General features: G+C 42.7%; 2 protein-coding genes across 4 annotated transcripts in view; both read left to right on the top strand.

Annotated features, from left to right (window-relative positions):
- LOC130385898 (tumor necrosis factor receptor superfamily member 23-like) overlaps nucleotides 1–9,304 on the top strand; it is a 71,132-nt gene extending 61,828 nt beyond the window's left edge. The window contains exons 19-21 of the mRNA XM_056594681.1: nucleotides 6,244–6,305; nucleotides 6,558–6,822; nucleotides 7,530–9,304. Coding sequence (XP_056450656.1) covers nucleotides 6,244–6,305; nucleotides 6,558–6,822; nucleotides 7,530–7,741 — 539 coding nt within the window. The 3' untranslated portion in view covers nucleotides 7,742–9,304. The remainder of the gene's footprint in view (nucleotides 1–6,243; nucleotides 6,306–6,557; nucleotides 6,823–7,529) is intronic.
- LOC130385951 (tumor necrosis factor receptor superfamily member 23-like) overlaps nucleotides 1–21,619 on the top strand; it is a 113,993-nt gene that overhangs the window by 36,256 nt on the left and 56,118 nt on the right. Inside the window, exons 1-3 of one of the 3 annotated variants that reach the window (XM_056594755.1) lie at nucleotides 11,119–11,388; nucleotides 12,613–12,696; nucleotides 12,811–13,125. In XM_056594755.1, the coding sequence (XP_056450730.1) occupies nucleotides 12,996–13,125 (130 nt within the window). In that variant the 5' untranslated portion in view covers nucleotides 11,119–11,388; nucleotides 12,613–12,696; nucleotides 12,811–12,995. Of the gene's footprint in view, nucleotides 1–11,118; nucleotides 11,389–12,612; nucleotides 12,697–12,810; nucleotides 13,126–21,619 lie in introns of those variants that run through there. The other 2 variants (XM_056594763.1, XM_056594770.1) reach the window with 2 other exon arrangements.

Below are 21,619 nucleotides of genomic sequence, written 5' to 3' on the forward strand. Positions count from 1 at the left end.
AACTCCAGCCTCTCTGTGCTGCCTCTTCAGCCATCTCAGCATACTTCGCTTTCTTAAGCTCATTAGCTACTTCAACTCTGTCTTCCCAAGGAACTGTAAGTTCAATAAAATAAACAATCTTCTCTAAGTCTGACCACAATAGCATATCTGGTCTTAGCCGAGTGCTAACAATGTGTGGAGGCACAACAACCTGCTGAATAAGATCCGCCTTCAATTCCCAGGCTCCTCCATTACTTAGCTGCCCGACTCTGTGCCTGCCTCTAAATGGTCTAGCCTTTTCCCCCTGATGCACAAAGTTAATTTGCCTACCCTCTTTACTAGCGGCTGATGAATTAGCTTCTCCCCGTTTAGCATCAACAGCCTCTGCCAAACATTTCAATACCTGGTTGTGACGCCACGTATACCGCCCCTGGGAGAGACTTACCTTGCACCCTGATAGGATATGGCGGAGGCTGCATACACAGGAACATAGTGTGCATGTCTCATCCTCACCATACCACTGATTTAAGTTCTGGGGAGATGGGAGCACATCATAAGTGGCACCTATCATAAATCTGATCCTGCTAGCCTCCATGCTCCATAGATCTCTCCACTTTATCTTCTTCTTCTCCACTCCCTCCCAATTCACCCACTGCCCTTGTTTTGCCTGTGACACTGCCTTAGTACATCTTACAATCTCCTCCTGCCTATGTATTTCCTCCACTACCATTTTTCTCCTTTCCCCTGCAGAAGCCTTACCCCACGAGGGTTTACCTACGTCCCTCCCTAAGCCCCCCCGCCCGTGCTGAACATGGCCCATAATATCTCTATGTCTAAGTGCCGATTGAGCTTGCTGGACCGCTTGTTTTGGTTTCCATTTCCTCCCTGCGTTAACTGTGGGTGCAACCCTCCTCACCACTGGGTCCTTGGACTGAGTAAGAGTCATCTCCAGTCTAACCTTAGCACATTTAAATTCTTCTGTCAGATTAGATATGGGCAACTCTACAATGCCCTTCCCATACAAGGCCACGCTGCTTAGGCAGCGTGGGACTCCAAGCCACTTTCTGACAAAAGAGTTGATCATTTTTTCCATCCTTTCTACCTTTGACAGAGGAACTTCATACACTGTCAATGGCCACATTAGCCGAGGCAATAAACCAAACTGCAGACACCACAACTTAAGCTTACCTGGCAGCCCTGACTTGTCTATCTTTGCAATACCTTGTCTAGTTTCCTGTCTCAATTCTTCAACCTGTGCCTTATCACTAAGGCTTGCATCATACCACCTTCCCAGACTCTTCACTGGCTTCTCCAGAACTGTAGGCATCACCTCTTCATTTATAGCAAACTTCTTATCAACTACCTTTCCTTTAACAATTGAGAGACTCCTAGACTTACTTGGCTTCACCTTCATTCTAGCCCATTGCAGATTGCTATTTAGCTTATCCAGCAACCTGCGGGTGCACGGAGCGGTTGACGTCATGGTTGTCATGTCATCCATAAAAGCCCTAATTGGGGGGAGACGTGGCCCTCCCTGAAACTTCTCCCCACCAACTACCCACTTAGAGGCCCTTATAATAACCTCCATCGCCATTGTAAAGGCGAGTGGGGAGATTGTACATCCCGCCATGATTCCTATCTCGAGCTGTTGCCACCCTGTGGTGTACTCTGCCGTATTAAAACAAAGTTGAATATCCAGAAAATAAGCTTTAACTAGGCTTTTGATGCTACCTGGGATTCTGAAGTAGTCAAAGGCCTCCCATAACAGACTATGTGGTACTGACCCGAAGGCATTAGCCAAATCCAAAAACACAACGTGCAGGTCTCTCTTCTCACGCTTCGCTAGCTGAATTTGGTGCCAAATCATACTGGTATGCTCTAGGCAACCTGAGAAACCAGGGACTCCAGCTTTCTGGACCGTGGTATCAATTAGTCCATTATTTTCAAGATAACTAGTCAATCTCCGAGCCACAACACTGAAGAAGACCTTCCCTTCAACATTCAGTAGACTAATTGGTCTAAACTGATTAATCTCAACTGAGTCCCTCTCTTTGGGAATAAATATTCCCCCAGCCCTACGCCACGCCTTGGGAATACTGTGCTTTTCCCAAACTATTCTCATTAACTTCCATAGGAATCTTAACACATCCGGCGCGCTCTTATACAATCGGTAGGGCACTCCATTAGGTCCCGGGGCTGAAGAGGACTTTGCACGTTTTATTACATCTTGCACCTCTTTCCACCTTGGTGGGCTATCGTCACACTGACTACTTAATTCACCAATAGGTGGGATATCTGCTGGAAGCACCATCTCTCTGAACCTCTCCCTATCTTTGTGCACTCCCTCCAAGTACTCCTCAAGCTTCTGCTTAGGTTCCATAAGACAACCACTCTTCTGCCTATCAAATAATGACTTAACAAATTTAAATGGATCTTTATAAAATGCTACTCTAGCTCGCGATTTCTTCTTCCTATTTTTCCTAATATTTTCTGCTCTTCTTAGCACTGCCAACCGCTCCCTCACAGCTGCCTGTAGACAATCAATACCTTCCTTTTCGGTATCTGTGGCTTTTCTCCACTGCTTCTTAAGCTGCCTCCTCTCCTGGATGAGTCTATCTATCTCTTGCTGGCGCCTAGACTTGACTACCTCATGTTGCCGTTTCGTCCTTTTCTCAACAATCCCAAATCTTTCTTTACCGTAACTGTAGATAATGTCCCCCATTTTCTCTAATTTGCTTTCAGCCGTCCCTTTAAGCTTTCCCAGAATGCTAACCAGATCGCTATTAACAACTTCCCAAGTCCTACCTTCTGCTGCGCCTGGCCACCTAACCCCAGGCCTATGGCCGCTCATCTTCTCCCTCCTTGGTTGGCTGGCCTCCCTTTCGGCCTCAGTGCTTGACTCTACCACAACATCAGGGGTGCTGATGTCCTGCGAACTGTGGGTTACTTCCTGTCGCTGGACTTCAACCGACTGACTCAATACACTTCTTAAGAAGTAGCTATCAATGCGGGTTCCCTGTGTTCCCTCTACCAAGCACTTCATTCTACCTTGATGGATTCTTAGGCCCCTCATAGTAGTAACCTTCTGCCAACCACACACACACACCTGCAGCTTCTTCTCAGTTAAATTTGAACTAACGGCTTCCATCGACATGCCCTCCTTACTCATAGTCAACTTCGTTCCTGGGTCATTACCTGTGTCCATCATAGGTGAGTCATCTTCCGCCCCTGCTCTCGCTGACTCTAGGGGTATTTTTCCATTATATCGTTTAGTAGCTTGGTAGGGTGTAGCACATAGCTTAATAAGCCTGTGCTACTGCCACACTGGGCTGCTAACCCATTGCGGCCCCGGCGGGGTCTATTTCCTCCTGTCAGCCGTCTTTCCATGCTGTCACAAGGTCTTTCCCTAGCTGCCAGCTGCCCTATTCACAGCAGTCACTAGCCTAAGCTAGTTTCAGTAATTCATTAATACACAGGATCAGATGTTATAATCCCTTGTGCCAAAATCCAAGGAAAACACATATTCAGAAGCCCCTGTCCAAACCAACCTTATAAGCACGCTGGCTACTGAGCTACCAACCAAAGGTGAAAAAAAACACGAGACAACTAGCCCAATTAACAGCAGTAAATACAGCAGTAAGCAGTAAGCAGAATATCATTGGGGTTATCAAGTGGGCACCCTCTTTCACAGATGTTTCGTTTAAGTTAGGCCCACGACACCTCCTGAAGGCTTAACAATGAAACCAGCGTCCTGGATTCACCCCCCTCAATGCTGCCACCACATTGCCACATTTAAAGCATCTAAACACTCTTTCCTGCATCGTACCCCTAGCCCTACCCCTAACCCTGACCACACAAACACGTTGGCATATTAGCTCACGTTAGCACAGCTGGCTTACCTCAGCTTGCACCCCAGGAAGTATGTTTTCTCCTTACCCACAGCCATTCACTTGCTCGTTCTGCTGCCACGGACATGTTACTAACCGCCTGCCTCAGACTTCGTCCACAAATACCCAGTTCAGTCAGCAAGCTAATAGCAGATCTAGCCACAAACCCCCGTGCACCGATTTCAACAGGCCTTAGTCGCGAACTCCAGCCTCTCTGTGCTGCCTCTTCAGCCATCTCAGCATACTTCGCTTTCTTAAGCTCATTAGCTACTTCAACTCTGTCTTCCCAAGGAACTGTAAGTTCAATAAAATAAACAATCTTCTCTAAGTCTGACCACAATAGCATATCTGGTCTTAGCCGAGTGCTAACAATGTGTGGAGGCACAACAACCTGCTGAATAAGATCCGCCTTCAATTCCCAGGCTCCTCCATTACTTAGCTGCCCGACTCTGTGCCTGCCTCTAAATGGTCTAGCCTTTTCCCCCTGATGCACAAAGTTAATTTGCCTACCCTCTTTACTAGCGGCTGATGAATTAGCTTCTCCCCGTTTAGCATCAACAGCCTCTGCCAAACATTTCAATACCTGGTTGTGACGCCACGTATACCGCCCCTGGGAGAGACTTACCTTGCACCCTGATAGGATATGGCGGAGGCTGCATACATTTGCAAGTATTACTAACTCACACCAAGTCAAATGATATGGCTGTGATTCAAAACATTTCATCTAATTGTAGCAGAGAGTCAGAGCCTACCTAGCAGAGGGACCAGAGTGGCAGACCTACTGAACAACATCATCTAGATATTAGATTATAGAATGGAGCTATCCATGTATATAAGACACTACTCCCATAGCTGGGGCGATGTGGCCAGCATAACGTCAGCTCAGTGGCGTTTATAACGTAGCTCACTGAGCCGTCATGACAACACAGAGCAGGGACAAAGGGTAGAAAGACTTCTGTCCTTGTTTGGCCACGATAATGGCAGCCGTCTCCCTACACGTATTCAGTCTGTCAAGATGTTCTTCTGTATAGAGGCTAATTCAGAGAGGAAACCAGGAACTGGTTCAACTGATTCTACATGATTAGAATATATGGAGCAGTTCATAATAATAGGATGGCTACATTTCATAATATCAGGAGGTAAAGATTACATTGAACTCTAACATGTATCATGTTTCATTAAACTAACATGTATCATGGTTACATTAAACTAACATGTATCATGGTTATGCAGAATGATATTGACTGCTGTCCTGACATGTTGCTGTATTGTTTATCTCTATACAGAATTGGCTGATCAAATACGTGAGATGGTAAGTGTTATTACTGGTTTGATACAAAACCCAATAATATGTGTGACCCTAGCTGGCAGTGATGGAGTTATTAGATGATGATCTTAACGGACCCAATGTTGATATTTTACATTTTTATTTGATAGAAAAGGGTAAAAGAGGAACAGGATGGGGAGTTTTACAGTAAGTTATTTTTCTACATGTTTCACTGTGTTAATGAGTAACAGATAACTTATTAATATCCAGTGATTTGCAAGGGTTACTGACACCAAGTCAAATGATATCGCTGTGATTCAAAACATTTCATCTAATTGTACCAGAGAGTCAGAGCCTACCTAGCAGAGGGACCAGAGTGGCAGAACTACTGAACAACATCATCTAGATATTAGATTATAGAATGGAGCTATCCATGTATATAAGACACTACTCTCATAGCTGGGGCGATGTGGCCCGCATAACGTCAGCTCAGTGGCGTTTATAACGTAGCTCACTGAGTCGTCATGACAACACAGAGCAGGGACAAAGGGTAGAAAGGGTGCTTCCATTGAAAATATCAATGGAGCAACTTTGTGCGGTCTTGGGTTTTTTCATTCTGATTTGGTCTACAAATCAAAAATAATTTGGAGGAACTTCCAACATTCTTTAACTGAATAATGGAAAAACAAGTAATTGGTTTCATTTGAAGTGCAGAGACCCCAAACACCAGGACAGCGTCTGTACACCAAGAATACAGAACTCTCTCAGAGCTGCTCCGAGAGATCTGCTCTGACTGTGAAACTGTAAAAAATGAACTTTGAAAGCTTTTTCAACGTTGTAGGACATTTTGTTACATCTATTATTTTGTTGATAAGTGCTGCTATCCTGGGTCCAGCGCACAAAGTTGAACATATTTAAACTTTATTGAACGGTGAAAAAAGGCAGAAAGAGAGAGGCAGGCTTCAGGCGAGGAACTTAGAAAATGGAGAAAACAGGAGGAGGAGGAAAGGAAAGCCTTCATGTGTGGTGGCTAGCTAGCTACTCTGCAGCAGCAGCTACAGGTTTTCCTTCTGATGTTAGGCTAACTTCATCTACTCTATAACCGTCCAGGTGGAGCTGCTGGAGAAGGAACATCTCGTTACACATCCACACCTCTCCTCTCTACGGAGCTTGTACGTTCAGCCCATTATATGTGGTCTCTGTGTCATTAATAATAAACTGCTATTTAGTCTTTATTATTATAGTTATTATTATTATTATTATTATTGTTGAATGTTACAGTTACACCTTGTTACTAATTAATTGTAGTTCTTAGTCAAATGATATAAAGTGTATTTGTACAGTGCCACCGTATATGTAGTAGAATGACAGAGGACTTAATGCAGTGGTGTAACAGTATGGATGAACTGTATGTGTGAACACAGCCTGCAGGTCTAGAGACATCCATCCCTCCAGCTCCCTCCAGTGAAACACAGCCTGCAGGTCTAGAGACATCCATCCCTCCAGCTCCCTCCAGTGAAACACAGCCTGCAGGTCTAGAGACATCCATCCCTCCAGCTCCCTCCAGTGAAACACAGCCTGCAGGTCTAGAGACATCCATCCCTCCAGCTCCCTCCAGTGAAACACAGCCTGCAGGTCTAGAGACATCCATCCCTCCAGCTCCCTCCAGTGAAACACAGCCTGCTGAAGGTGAGTTGTGTTTATTACGTTACAGCTTCTGTTATATAACTAATGACAATATGATCTAATTCTGATTTGAATTCTAATTCCAGATTCTATTAAATATTCACAATCAGTTCACCCTGTACCTCTGAACCGTTTTTCACTTTTTTCAGTACTGGTCAACCGTTATCTATAATCATGCTTATTGTTTGTGTCTTGTTTTTTGTGTGTGGTTCTGTGGGTTGGTTGTGTTACTGGTTTTGGGGGGTGGTTGTGTGTGTCTGGCTGAGTCTCTAGTTGTGTTGGGTCGTGGTACTGTGTATCTCTGGTTGTTTGTGTCTGGTTGCGTGTTTGTCGGGTTGCGTGTTTCTGGTTGTGTGTGTGTGTGTGTGTGTGTGTGTGTGTGTGTGTGTGTGTGTGTGTGTGTGTGTGTGTGTGTGTGTGTGTGTGTGTGTGTGTGTGTGTGTGTGTGTGTGTGTGTGTGTCTGGCTGACCTGTGTGTGTGTGTGTGTGTGTGTGTGTGTGTGTGTGTGTGTGTGTGTGTGTGTGTGTGTGTGTGTGTGTGTGTGTGTGTGTGTGTGTGTGTGTGTGTGTGTGTGTGTGTGTGTGTGTCCTCATCTCCACCTGAGAGTACCCAGCTGCAGAGCTGCTCCACTGGGCTTCAGTCTTCAGTGAGTGTTGCTGCATGTGGAGGCTGGCTGTATGTCCTGACTCTCTGCTGCCTTCTCTTCCAGAAACGACACCACTAATGTCCAGTGAATCTCCTGCACCAACCGGGGACCAACAAGAACACACTTCAAGAACAAGTACCTCTGATGTAACTATGGATGGTCATGATGATGACCAGAGTCTGGATGCCCGCGCCTACTGGTCTGGTACTGGACAGCTAGACATTGAGATGGGTCCAGTCCAAACACTGCCCAAAGAACGTAACAGGATTCTTTAATATCTCCGTTAGACCCATGTTTCCCATCGACGTGTTTCACTATTGAAGGAGAACGACATTACAGGAGACAAAGTAACGCAGTTCTAGAAATTCGGGATCAACATGAAAGTGAATCTGATGGTTCAAACTCAGAAACTAGGGGAGGAAATACACCAGTCTGATTCCTTCCTGATGCCAGCTTTCACAGGAGAAGAGGCGTGGTGTGTTTAACATCATTATTTGATCAATCCTCACATTATTCTTCTATATGTGGCTCACAGAGCAAAGACAAGCGAGGTGTTAATAAATAGTGTGAGGTGTGCTCTGTGAGGCGTCCTGGGGTATGATGGGTAACGTTGGCTTGGGTCCAAGCTCCACCTCTCTTGGGCGACCGCCGAGGAAGATGTACAGGGAATGATGATATGGAGATGGAGATGTTGGGTGAGAGGAGCCACATGTCTTTGAGAGAATTTTTTTCGTGATTATTTTTTTTTACATTATTCTTACCATTTGATTAAAATGTTTTAAAGTTCAAAAGCTTTATTTAAGATTTTATCATGAGAAAGTCACTTGACACTAAAGTCACCCTCACAGTCAACATGTGAGAGTGCACGTCAGTGAGAGACATGAAGTGCATACTTCTTGAGTCACCAAGCGGTTAGGAGACAACTCAGAACTCAATGCATTATGTTTGGACACGAGTCGTGCCCTAGTGGCAAATGGCCTCTGAGCGCAGTGTGGGGCTCCTACCACTAGGGGGTGGTAGAATTCCCATGGGCCCCCCTCTGCCTTGGGTCCCCCAAGCCTGTCCACCTTACACCCCCAGTCCGTCGGCCCTGCGAGCCGCCACTCATTTAAAATGCGTTTCGTTTGAGTTTTCCCGTTCAGTGGGTCTCCCCAAAGAGACTATTCTCCCCGATCACATACGGCCACTAGGTGGCTCCTGGTCACGCTGAAAAAACAATGATTCATTAACGTTCGGATTTCTTTCTTGTAAAATATTGCAGAACTTTTGAATGAAAGCATGTCAAAAAAATAAACCTTATTTTGCCTTGAATAACTCCCAATCGGTCAAACTGTTATAATTGAAAATTTGACATTTATTCATGATCTTACTTTTATTCCATACCTTATTTCATTGACATTGCTATTGTGTCATTCTGTTCAGCTCCCATGGTGAGTGTCGACACAAATATATACCGGTTACAGGTTGGTATGATACATAAGCACGAATTAAGTGGTGAATTACTATAAATACTTGATGTTAAATATTAAATCTGTAAATGAAGACGTTTTACACAGTACACAGTAAGTGCATGAAACAGTAGATGAAAACGTACTACAGCCCTGCTGGAATGATGGCGCCAAGGCCAGGGGAGACGGGATGAGTCACGGCGGACGTTTAACGTAGGGTTAGAATAAGTTCCCGCTCCCCCTGACAAAGAGTATCAATGTAATATTCCATGTGTACTATTAGATTCATACCAATGTTATTGGTACTCTTGTTTATTATTTTCTTAATGTGGTAATTTACAAGTCTATCCCTTAGCAAACCAACAGGTTAATATAATACATTAGCAATGCAGTTTATAGTAAACGGTCATGATACTCATGTAAAGAAAGGGTTAATGTCCGTGAGAGTTATTGGTGATACCACTGTTCCACCTTCCGGCCCCCGAGTCGTCCTCCAGAGCGGCTCTGCATGTCTGCTGGTCTGTCTAGCGTCCAGCGCCCGGGCCGTCCCCTGGGGTCTCCTGCTCCTTCCCGGGCCGTCCCCTGGGGTCTCCTGCTCCTTCCCGGGCCGTCCCCTGGGGTCTCCTGCTCCTTCCCGGGCCGTCCCCTGGGGTCTCCTGCTCCTCCCCTAAGGTTTCCGGCTGGTCTCTCCGGCTATCAGCCCACCTGCCCCTGAATCTCTCCTCCAGACCACCTCCACCCACCCTGCTCGGTTCTCCTGACAGACCTGGTGGGACGTCTGGATCTGGGCCTTAAGGTCCTGGTCTCACTTTGTCTCTCTGTTGTTCAGTGTTCGTTCTCTCCCTGTCCACCAGATGCCCTTTGACTTCTCCAATCCCTTCATTCCCCTTCCCCTGTGCCTTCTTGTCAATCTTCCCGCCTGCACCTCATTCCCTCATCAGTCTCTCCCACTATATCCAGGTTCACTTCCTTTGTTCCCGTGTCAGTTCGTTGTTTTTGGTCAAGTCCCTTATTCCTCGTGGGTCCCCAATTGTCGTGTTTTTCTGCCTGTTCATTAACAGAGATATTGAGTTTCTTTGTTAAAGGCCTTTTTTGTAACGTCCTGAGTCGTCTGCATTTGGAACTACCCATCCTTGTTCCTGCTGCCCCCAAGCACCCGACCATGACAGTCTCTGTACTGTCTAACCCCTACCCGCCCCTTAATGACCTGTCTCTGTACTGTCCAACCCCTACCTGCTCCTTAATGACCTGTCTCTGTACTGTCTAACCCCTAGCTGCTCCTTAATGACCTGTCTCTGTACTGCCTAACCCCTACCTGCTCCTTAATGACCTGTCTCTGTACTGCCTAACCCCTACCCGCTGCTTAATGACCTGTCTCTGTACTGTCTAACCCCTACCTGCTCCTCAATGACCTGTCTCTGTACTGTCTAACCCCTACCTGCTCCTTAATGACCTGTCTCTGAACTGTCTAACCCCTACCCGCTGCTTAATGACCTGTCTCTGTACTGTCTAACCCAAACCTGACTCTTTATGACCTGTCTCTGTAGTACTGCCTCCTTAATGACCTGTCTATGTTCTGTCTAACCCCTACCTGCTCCTTAATGACCTGTCTCTGTACTGTCTAACCCCTACCTGCTCCTTAATGACCTGTCTATGTACTGTCTAACCCCTACCTGCTCCTTAATGACCTGTCTATGTACTGTCTAACCCCTACCTGTTCCAGATGTTTTGATATAAGAATGTATGAATGACCTTCTCTTCCTTGCATTATTGGCAGCAATCATCAATTTAATTCTATTTTGATCCTGGCCAAAGTTCAAACAATAAAATTCCTCCTCACCTGAACACAGGGCAGGCTCTTAACTTCAGCTCCAAACCCTGACCCCATCCCCAACAATCCTCAGCACTGAAGGAACAGTTGTGCATTACATCATGCTTCTTTTATTAATGTTATGGCTACATTTATGTAGTTATGGCTTCAAAAATTATAAATCATCAACTGCAGTCTGTGGGCGTGCCCTTACCCTTAAAAGTTCTTACTTTCAAATGGCAGTAATAAGTATTGCACTACATATAGATATATATATATTAGGACATTTCAAAAGTAACTTGCTAAATATATGTGAACCTCTTTTGATATATGACTAATAATCCTGTTGATCCACAAGCAGATCAGTACTGCCCTTATTTAGGCATTGTCATGTAGAATGTACTATGGACACCATATACTCCTTCATGTCCATGCCAAGTACTGCTGAACGCAACGGACACCATATAACTCCTTCATGTCCATGCCAAGTACTGCTGAACTTTGAGCTTTCATTTTCCAGTCTTATTTCATACAGTCTTTGATTCCCAGAAAACAAGATCTAATGTGCGATGCCTCAAACTATTTGAAATACATTTTGTTTCCCTAACGTCTTTCCACGTTTTTCAGCCAGAATTCAGTCTCCTAAGGCGACATCATCGATAAGGTCAGTGTCGAGTTATGAATGATTTGTATTTTCGAACTTTAGTTCACTGTTTGAAAAGCAGTAGACTCTAGTCAATCTTATTAGCTCTGCCGTGGTTCTCAGTTTAAAACGTCTTTTATATGTTGCCTTTTCTACGGTTTATTGCAGTGGATCTCAACTGGTCCTCAGGGTAGCCTCAGGACCAGTTGAGAACCAGTTGAGGCTAGCCTCTGGACCAGTTGAGAACCAGTTGAGGCTAGCCTCTGGACCCTCATGAATCATTAGTCTTTAAGTCAACACGCCCAAAAAAGTTTTTTACTAGGGGCAACCTCAAATCTTCTCCGACCCAGAAAGACATTCCGATGGGTTAACCAGAACCCTAATGAGTGATTTGCGGTGTTATTAAATGAATGTCAAATGACACACACCTGCCACTGGTTGGGTCTTAATGTTTTATATTAATTACGGTACATTATTATTATATATTTATATTTGGCATAGAGTAGACTATATTTTCTTCCCAATTGATTGACATGAACGGATGCGCACGTTGTCATCATATTGTGAAAAGTGAATTTGTTGGTGGAGGTGCTCGTCGTCAGTGATGTGTCTGGGATGAAGATTCATATTTGACTTTGCAAAATCTAATCGAGGACAACCCTAGTAAAAGTTACTGAGGCATACTGTCATGTGAACGCGGTGTCGCCCCCACATGGCGGATTAAATGCATTGCACAAACACCAACTTGGACAAGAAGAACTCAAAGGGCATATCTCTCACTATAATAAAAATATAGGAGATGTTGAGGGCAGGAGGGGTCACACATAATCCGCTGCCTCATTTGAGGTCCTGGCGGCTGGCACATCGTTGTTCGTTACCAAGCATCGTTGGTAACGAACGTCTTGAAAACGCTCGTAGCTAACGAGTGCTCCAGGGTACTCGTAGGACGCTAGCATCGTTAGCCTACTATAGAGTGAACCCATTATTGCATGCGGGTGTCTTCATTCATGAAAAAATTAAAACATTCGGGAGTATGCAATAATACAAATTATTCTAAAGAGGTCCCACACATGAAGATATAAGAGATGTTTCATGAATTTCGCCTTAGTTCATGAACTATAACCCTTAATTGAACGTGTTCTATGATCGCACAACGCTGCAGCCTTGAGAAGTTACTCGTATTTTGATTTTGATTTGAACCCAAAAGTGTCCCTTCCCAGTTCAGCAGTAATTACTGTGTTACAGACTGCAACTTTGGTGACCAAGTGGCGGTCTGCTCTCCCACCCCTAGAATCAGTGTGAGGACAGCGTGACATGATGTCATACAAGGTTAACAACTCTTTGTTTAACAGCTCTAATGTATTCAAACTTCATCTTCTTTTGGTTCAGAGAGAAGTGTTATTACATTTATTAACTGCTGAATATTTTCTTTTATCTCTCCAGATGTTTCTGAACTTCAAGAAAAGTCTGTAGCTGCATGGCAATGATGATATGGCAGCCAAAGTATAGCGTGTGTGGCCCATGTATTTAGAATATACAAAGCAGGATAAAACAAAAAAACGTATTTTGCCTTGATTGAATAAAAAGACTTGCACTGACACAGGAAGGAAGGAATATCTGCCAAAAATATGTTCTTACAAATCCTGTTCCTAATATGTTCAGTTTGTAATACTTATGGTGTTGCTAGTACTGCATCACCATCGTGTACCAGTGATGAATACAGAGCGGGACAGTTCTGCTGCCTTGCATGTCCTGGTGGTAAGAGTCCATTAACCCAGCTGTTGTCAAGCTGTTGTACAAAATAGATCTTTATAATTTCTTCAACCAAATCCATTGTAAAACAACATATTTTAACGTTCTTTCCAACAGGATATAGGGTTCATAGGGATTGCACAGCGACAGCCAATACATTGTGCTCAAAGTGCCCCGATGATACTTTCAAAGAAGGCCTTAGCGGACAGAAGCAGTGCTCTGCCTGTACAAAGTGTGACCGAGGTACATCTTTAATATGAAATGGAAATGCACCCCATGCAACCCCCAAATGTTGTGCTGATGAAGCCGTTGTGTTGTTCATGTTTATATCAGAGAAGTTGAGTTGTTCATGTTTATATCAGAAAAGTTGTGTTGCTCATGTTTATATCAGAAGTTGTGTTCTTCATGTTTATATCAGAGGTTGTGTTCTTCATGTTTATATCAGAGGTTTTATACTCTCAGGTTCCTCTGTAACTGTTGTGATTGACAGGTCTCGGTCTGATGGTGAAGAAGTCGTGTACATCAACCGCCGATGTTCTGTGTGAGCCCCTGGATGGATTCTTCTGTATTGACTCTCGCAGAGGTGGATGTAGGGCCGCTCAGAGACACCGTCTGAGCTGCAGTCCTGGTCACTACATCGGTCAAAGAGGTCTGTGTTTTATATATACTGTACGTCAACATAGATTATAGATAAATTGTTCAATAAATTGACATCTAATCTGTTCAGCCCTTTAAGGGATCATCCAGCTTCCTACAATTTGATGTATTAGTGTCTAAGTTACTCCATCATCATCTACAACAGCCTGACAATGACTCAAAAGACAGAAAAGCCTTCTGAAATACAATTCTCTATTTTCTTGTGAATTTGAGCTTGTCGTTTTTTTAAATGTTAACAGATAAAAAACAACAAACCTGTTGTCACAAATGTGCCCACCACATCTGAGAACGGTCATGTTTTAATAAAACATGAATATTCCTACAGGAACAGCAGACGAAGACACAGAGTGCCTTCACTGTACTTATGGAACATTCTTAAATGGCACATCATCATGCCAACCCCACACGATGTAAGTGGAGTTAACTAAAGGAGACATATAATGGTGTTTTCACAAAAAGTAAACGTAGTATTTGAGTTCCAGAAAACATGTTTTTGAAACAGTTTGCTGGAAAAATCTCGCCTACCGCTATTCCCCTCTGTTTCAATCCCTTCAGAATGCACTGTTTCTGGTGTCTGTAGCTTTAATGCAAATGAGCTGCTGCCCATTAGGGATGTGTCGGTCGCAACCGATTCGTTACAACGAACGAATCCCGAACGTGAACGACAAGAACTGGTTCCCCAAAACAAGAAGAACTGGTTCTTTGATTCTTTTTTTTAAACATCAACCAAAAATATGGTCGCGTAAATAAAATATACAAACGAACAGAGCTTCGTCTCCCCGCGACTTATATTGATTGAGTCTACAACGTTCTCAAAGATTCAGCCAATGAGAGGTAGCAATGGTGTTTCAATGGCACCTGGGTAAACCAATGACAAGGCGGTACTGTCGAATATGCGCGCTTTCTGTCTGACGTATCTTGGGTCATACCATTCGACGTATCCCCCTACACTCATATATCCCCCTACATTTTTTCGAAAATAGACTTGACCTCCATCTTTTTATTGGATAAACGCATTTCCCAATCCCAGGAGTCTTTGCTCCATTCTACGTCAATTTAAGAACAAACAAAGAAATTAAACTGCAGTTCGTATTTTTTATTTATGACCATGAAAGTTCTGTAATGCCTGAACAATGAAGAATGAAATGTAAAGTAAAATAAAATTATAAATGTAAAACCATGAATGAAATATAGAGAGTAAGCAAGTGGTATAAATATTGGTGGGACGTTCCGTTATACTATATAGGAGGCATCTCCAAACGGCGGACTGCGGCCTTGACGGTCTAATCCGGATCCATGACCAATTTAAAATAATAATAAAAATAAATTACTTTTTTCTTTTTTTTTTTTAAGACGTAATCTGACGTAACGAAGGAATCAAAACGACCGAATCAAATAAACGAATCGTTATAGTGAACTGAACTGAAAGAACTAGTTCCCGGAAAAGAATCATTTTGCCCATCCCTACTGCCCATTGACCAATGAGCTGTCGGACTGAACCATAGCATGGAGGAGAAGGGATTGTTGCTGTTTGCGGACTCCTGGAGCTCTATATCTATGTAATATATTTATATATAATAATAATAATAATAATATTACATATGGGTATATATATAATAATATATATAATATCACGGCCAAAAGCTATGTGCGCCTCGGATGATATTATGAATCATAAAGACTGCGTCTGACGTCTCTGGCACTTTCACAACAAGTAAAGACTCGTAGTGGGGGATATCTCGTCCATGGTTGAGAAGAATTGGGGGAAAGGAACTTTGGCCTTGACTTTCTGAAGTCCATGAACCGCGACATGGAGGAGAAAGGGATTGCACTCCGGCAGCTGAGCTGCTGAATGCCGCCGAGCTCCCCGCGCCTGAGCTGCCGGACTGCTGCCGAAGCTTCAGCGGCAGTCTGGCAACCATCACAGCCTTCCGACCGCCGAAGCAGTCCGGCAGCTCCAGTGGTGTGCTCCGGGAGCTGAACTGTCGCAAGGCTTTCCGGCTGCTCCGGAGGGTGTCCTCCGGGAGCTGAAATGTCTGGGGGGAGCTCGGCGGAATTCAGCAGCTCAGCTCCCGGAGTAAAATCCCTTTCTCCTCCATGTCGCGGTTCATGTCAAAGTTTGTATGCGTGTGGGAGCACCAGAGACCCAAAACAACGCCCCAAATCCCAGGAAAAGTGTTGTTTTCATAATATTTCCCCTTTAACAAATCTATACATACAGTTCAGTAATGGAATGTTAAAAAATAGGCCTGGGTATATTGTTACATATACTGGTGTGGCTTTTATTTGCTTGTTCTTAAAATACATACCATGGTCATAATGTTATTTTTGTTTACTCTTCTATTTAATAATACAAATGTCAGAATTAGATATTGTAAGTGTCGTTAATGCTTGACAATATATATAATTTACTACCTATTAATTTTCTCCAATACGGCGTCCAGTGAATTCAGTCACAGGCAGATAGAGGTTAGGAGCAGGTAGGGGTCAGGCATCTAGCTCAAGAACCTTCCTGAAGGCCTACAGGAAGGTTGTGGACATTGGGGATCGAACCCAGTACCTTTTAAACCTGGAGGCAAGGCCCAGTCTACTACTCTCAGTACTAAACGTGGTTTTGTCCTTCTGGTTTCAGATGTGATTCTGTGGGAGGGGTGCAGATACAACCAGGAACTGATTCAACTGATTCTACATGTATTAAATATGTTACGATTGTGTTCATAATAATTGGATTCTTATTATTAATGATATTAATCATAGGAGGTAAGGGTTGCATTACATTTTAATATGAATCATGGTTACATTAAACGAACATGTAGTATATTGTAATAAACATGCATAATGTTACATCAAAATAACATGTATCGTTGTTATGTTTAATGATATCGACTGCCGTCCTGACATGTGTTATTTACCATTTTATAGCATTGGTTTATAAAAGAAATCAGGAGGTAAGTGTTATTACTGGTTTGATACAGAACACAATAATATGTGTGACCCTAGCTGGCAGTGGTGGAGTTATTAGATGATGACCTTGTAATTAACCCAATGTTGATAATTTATTTGCCTTTTTATCTTGTAGAAAAAGGAAACACTGCAACTGTTTGTTGGTAAGTACTTATTCCACATGCTTCACTTTGTAAATGAGTAACAGATCATTTATTAATATCCAGTGATTTGCAAGGGTTACTGACTCACACCAAGTCAAATGATATCGCTGTGATTCAAAACATTTCATCTAATTGTACCAGAGAGTCAGAGCCTACCTAGCAGAGGGACCAGAGTGGCAGACCTACTGAACAACATCATCTAGATATTAGATTATAGAATGGAGCTATCCATGTATATAAGACACTACTCTCATAGCTGGGGCGATGTGGCCAGCATAACGTCCGCTCAGTGGCGTTTATAACGTAGCTCACTGAGTCGTCATGACAACACAGAGCAGGGACAAAGGGTAGAAAGACTTCAGTCCTTGTTTGGCCACGATAATGGCAGCCGTCTCCCTACACGTATTCAGTCTGTCAAGATGTTCTTCTGTGTAGAGGCTAATTCAGAGTGGAAACCAGGAACTGGTTCATCTGATTATACATGATTAGAATATATTGAGCAGTTCATAATGATAGGATGGATACGTTTAATAATATCAACAGTCTTGGGAGGTTAGGGTTACATTAAACATCTATCATATTACATTAAACTAACATGAATCATGGTTTCATTCAACTAACATGTATCATAGTAACATTAAACTAACATGTATCTTGGTTACATTAAACTAACATGTATCATGTTACATTAAACTAACATGTATCATGGTTACATTAAACTAACATGTATCATGTTACATTAAACTAACATGTATCAGGGTTATGCTGAATGATGTGACTGCTGTCCTGACATGTTGATGTGTTGTTTCTCTCTATAGATTTTGAAAAACAAATACCTAAGATGGTAAGTGTTGTTACTGGTTTGATACAGAACACAATAACATGTGTGGACCTAGCTGGCAGTGGTGGAGTTATTAGATGATGACCAGAGGCGGATTAACCCCCAGGCTAGCCTCAGCTGAGCCTAGGGGCCCAGGTGTGCAAGGGGCCCTGGATTGGACACACTATTTTAAATTTTACTTATAATAAAAAAAGACTTGACTCCTATTGGCCCATAACAAGAACCATTAAAAAGTGAAGCAGTTGATTGGGTAGATGTGTGGCCCATGTCATGTGACCAGGTTCATAAAGTCAGTTTGGTTGTAAAGGAATACGTTAAGTCTGCTGGACGGCAAAGAGGCAAAACGTCTGAAAAAGCAAAAAGCACAAGTGTTTCCATTTGTCGATATAGCACTCTGAATATTCATGACTTTGCCTGTGACCAATGCCAGCAGGGGGCGCTCTTTTTCAAAATTGGCGCTAGTTAAAGACGAACTGAGATCCACGATGGGCCAAAACAGACTGAATCACCCGTCTCTGATCTGTCCGTTGAAAGTGATATTTTGCACAAATTTGATTGTACCAGCCTCATTAAGGAGTTCTCGGTCGTCGGTCGGTCGGTCGTTCCACAGAAATATGTGGTTGCGGCAGCATTGGGAAATTCACATTTGTTTCTGTATCTTTCCTGTTTAGTGAAGGCCGTCTCAATGTGTGTGTGTGTGTGTGCCAGTGCTCCCCGATTGTGTGTATGAGGGCCAATTCAATATTCTTAGGACGCTTTTACACATGGCATTCAATTTCGTTTGTTCTGCGTGATCAGTAAGGGGGCCTCACAAAAATAGTAGTTTAGGGGCCAATGACCACCTTAATCCACCACTGATGATGACCTTGTAATGAACCCAATATTCATATTTTATTCACTTTCTTATTTTTATTGAAAAAGGAAACACCGGAACTGGAGAGGGAGTGTTACAGTAAGTTCTTATTCCACATGCTTCAGTTTGTAAATGAGTTACAGATCATTTAGTAATATCCAGTGATTTGCAAGGGTTACTACATACTACATTACATTAGTGTTCATTAGTGTTCCCAGTTCATGTACTTCAGCGAGTCAAAGCCAAAGTTATTTTCCCCCAATTCCTTCTCAACCATGGCTGAGATAACCCCCACTACAGTCTCATTGTAGAAATGCCAGAGACGTCAAAGAACCGACGTGTTATGCGCCATAACACCAACAGCAGAGTGGTTATCAAAATAACAAAGAAGTGTACAACACTTGTGTTACATTGTGTGTATTAACACACACAAACACACACACACACACACACACACACACACACGTCACACACACACACACACACACACACACACACACACACACACACACACACACACACACACACACACACACACACACACACACATACACATGTGGCGCTGGCAGGTTCGTAGCTCATTGCCTCATTGGCGGCCCAAATTCTCTGGGCAGGCAGGGCAGAGAAAGGGGAGGTAACTTGGCCACTTATGACGAGATATGGGGCCACTTTCCAAATCAGCGCGCCTGAGCTTCCATTTTTTCAAAGGCGAGCAGGAAACCTGGGGCTCGTTTTACAGCAAACACAAGTTTTAGCCACTGGGGGACCATAGGCAGGCTAGGGGAACTCATATTAACCTCAGATATGGGATTTTTATGCCATGGGACCTTTAAACTAACATTTATCATGTTACATTAAACTAACATGTATCATGGTTGCATTAAACTAACGTGTATCATGATAATATTAAACTCTTGACATGTATCATGTTAGATTAAACTTTAACATGTATCATGGGTACATTAAACTAACTAATGATATCGACTGCTGTCCTGACTAACTGTATTGTTTATCTCTAAATAGATTTATATTCTCAACTTCTGAAGGTAAGTGTTGTGACTGGATTGATACAGAACACAATAATATGTGTGACCCTAGCTGGCAGTGGTGGAGTTATCAGATGATGACCTTGGAATGAATGAACCCAATGTTTATTTTTTATTTACATTTTTATTTTATAGAAAAAAACAACAACTGAACAGAAGAAGAAGTTGCGGAGTAAGTTCTTATTCCACATGCTTCACTTTGTAAATGAGTAACAGATAACTTAGAATATATTGAGCAGTTCATAATAATAGGATGCATATTTTTCAATATATCAATCATAGTCCTGGGAGGTAAGGGTTACATTAAACTCTATTATGTATCATGTATCAACATTTATTATATTACATTTAACTCTGACATGTATCGTGGTTAGATTTAACTAACATGTATCAGGGTTATGCTGAATGATATTGACTGCTTTCCTGACATGTAACTGTATTGTTTATCTCGAAATAGGATTACGTATTGAATTTGTGGAGGTAAGTGTTGTTTCTGGTTTGATACAGAACACAATAATATGCGTAAACCTAGCTGGCAGTGGTGGAGTTATTAGATGATGACCTTGTAATGAACTCAATTTTGATATTTTATTCACATCTTTATCTTCTAGAAAAGGAAAACACTGGAACAGGATTCTCAGTTAACTGGTAAGTTCTTATTCCACATCTTTCACTCTGTAAATGAGTCACAGATCATTTATTAAAATCAAGTGATTTGCAAGGGTTAATGACTCACAACAAGTCAAATGATATCGCTGTGATTCAAAACATTTCATCTAATTGTACCAGAGAGTCAGAGCCTACCTAGCAGAGGGACCAGAGTGGCAGACCTACTGAACAACATCATCTAGATATTAGATTATAGAATGGAGCTATCCATGTATATAAGACAGTACTCTCATAGCTGGGGCGATGTGGCCAGCATAACGTCAGCTCAGTGGCGTTTATAACGTAGCTCACTGAGTCGTCATGACAACACAGAGCAGGGACAAAGGCTAAAACATTCCACTCCTTTAGTTCGTAGACTCGGTCCGATTCAGGGTGAAGGTGAGGCTTTGTTTCATTTTCATTTGGTTCGGTCAGCGTTCACACTGGACTCTGATAGGCCGACCGTATTGTAAACCAACGCCTCGCGGTCGGCGGGTCGCTCGTCTGTTGGACAGAACCTCAGAGGGAAACTCACAAAAAAGCTTCAAAGCTTTCTCAATGATGTTGGGCATTTTGTTACGTCTATTATTTTGTTGATGAGTGATGCTTGATGTTACAAGTTACATTAGGTATGGGTTACATTAAAGTCTAACATGTTTCATGGTTAGATTTAAACTTATCATGATTCGTGTTACATTAAACTAACATGTAATATGGTTACATTATACTTTTAACATTTATCATGGTTAATGTTTTTTTTCATTAAACGAACATCTATCTTGATTATGCCGAATGATAGTGACTGCTGTCCTGGCATGTTAATGTATTGTTTATCTCTATATAGAACGGATGTACAGACAACTTCTGGAGGTAAGTGCTATTACTGGTTCGATACAGAACATAATAATATGTGTGACCCTAGCTGGCAGTGTTGGAGTTATTAGATGATGGCCTTGTAATGAACCCAATGTTGATATTTTATTTACACTTATATTTTATTGAAAAAGGAAACACAGGACCTGAACAGGAGGTTAACTGGTAAGTTCTTGATCCACATGTTTCACTTTGTAAATGAGTAACAGATCATGTATTAATATCCAGTGATTTGCAAGGGTTACTGACTCACACCAAGTCAAATGATATCACTGTGATTCAAAACATTTCATCTAATTGTACCAGAGAGTCAGAGCCTACCTAGCAGAGGGACCAGAGTGGCAGACCTACTGAACAACATCATCTAGATATTATATTAGAGAATGGAGCGATCCATGTTTATTACACAGCTCTTCTCAATGCTGTGGAACGCTCAGTTCACTTGCATGGGCCTTCCCGACTTCTGGCGGTCAAT

Source organism: Gadus chalcogrammus, chromosome 1 (assembly GCF_026213295.1).
Source record: "Gadus chalcogrammus isolate NIFS_2021 chromosome 1, NIFS_Gcha_1.0, whole genome shotgun sequence".
NCBI classification, from domain to species: Eukaryota; Metazoa; Chordata; class Actinopteri; order Gadiformes; family Gadidae; genus Gadus; species Gadus chalcogrammus.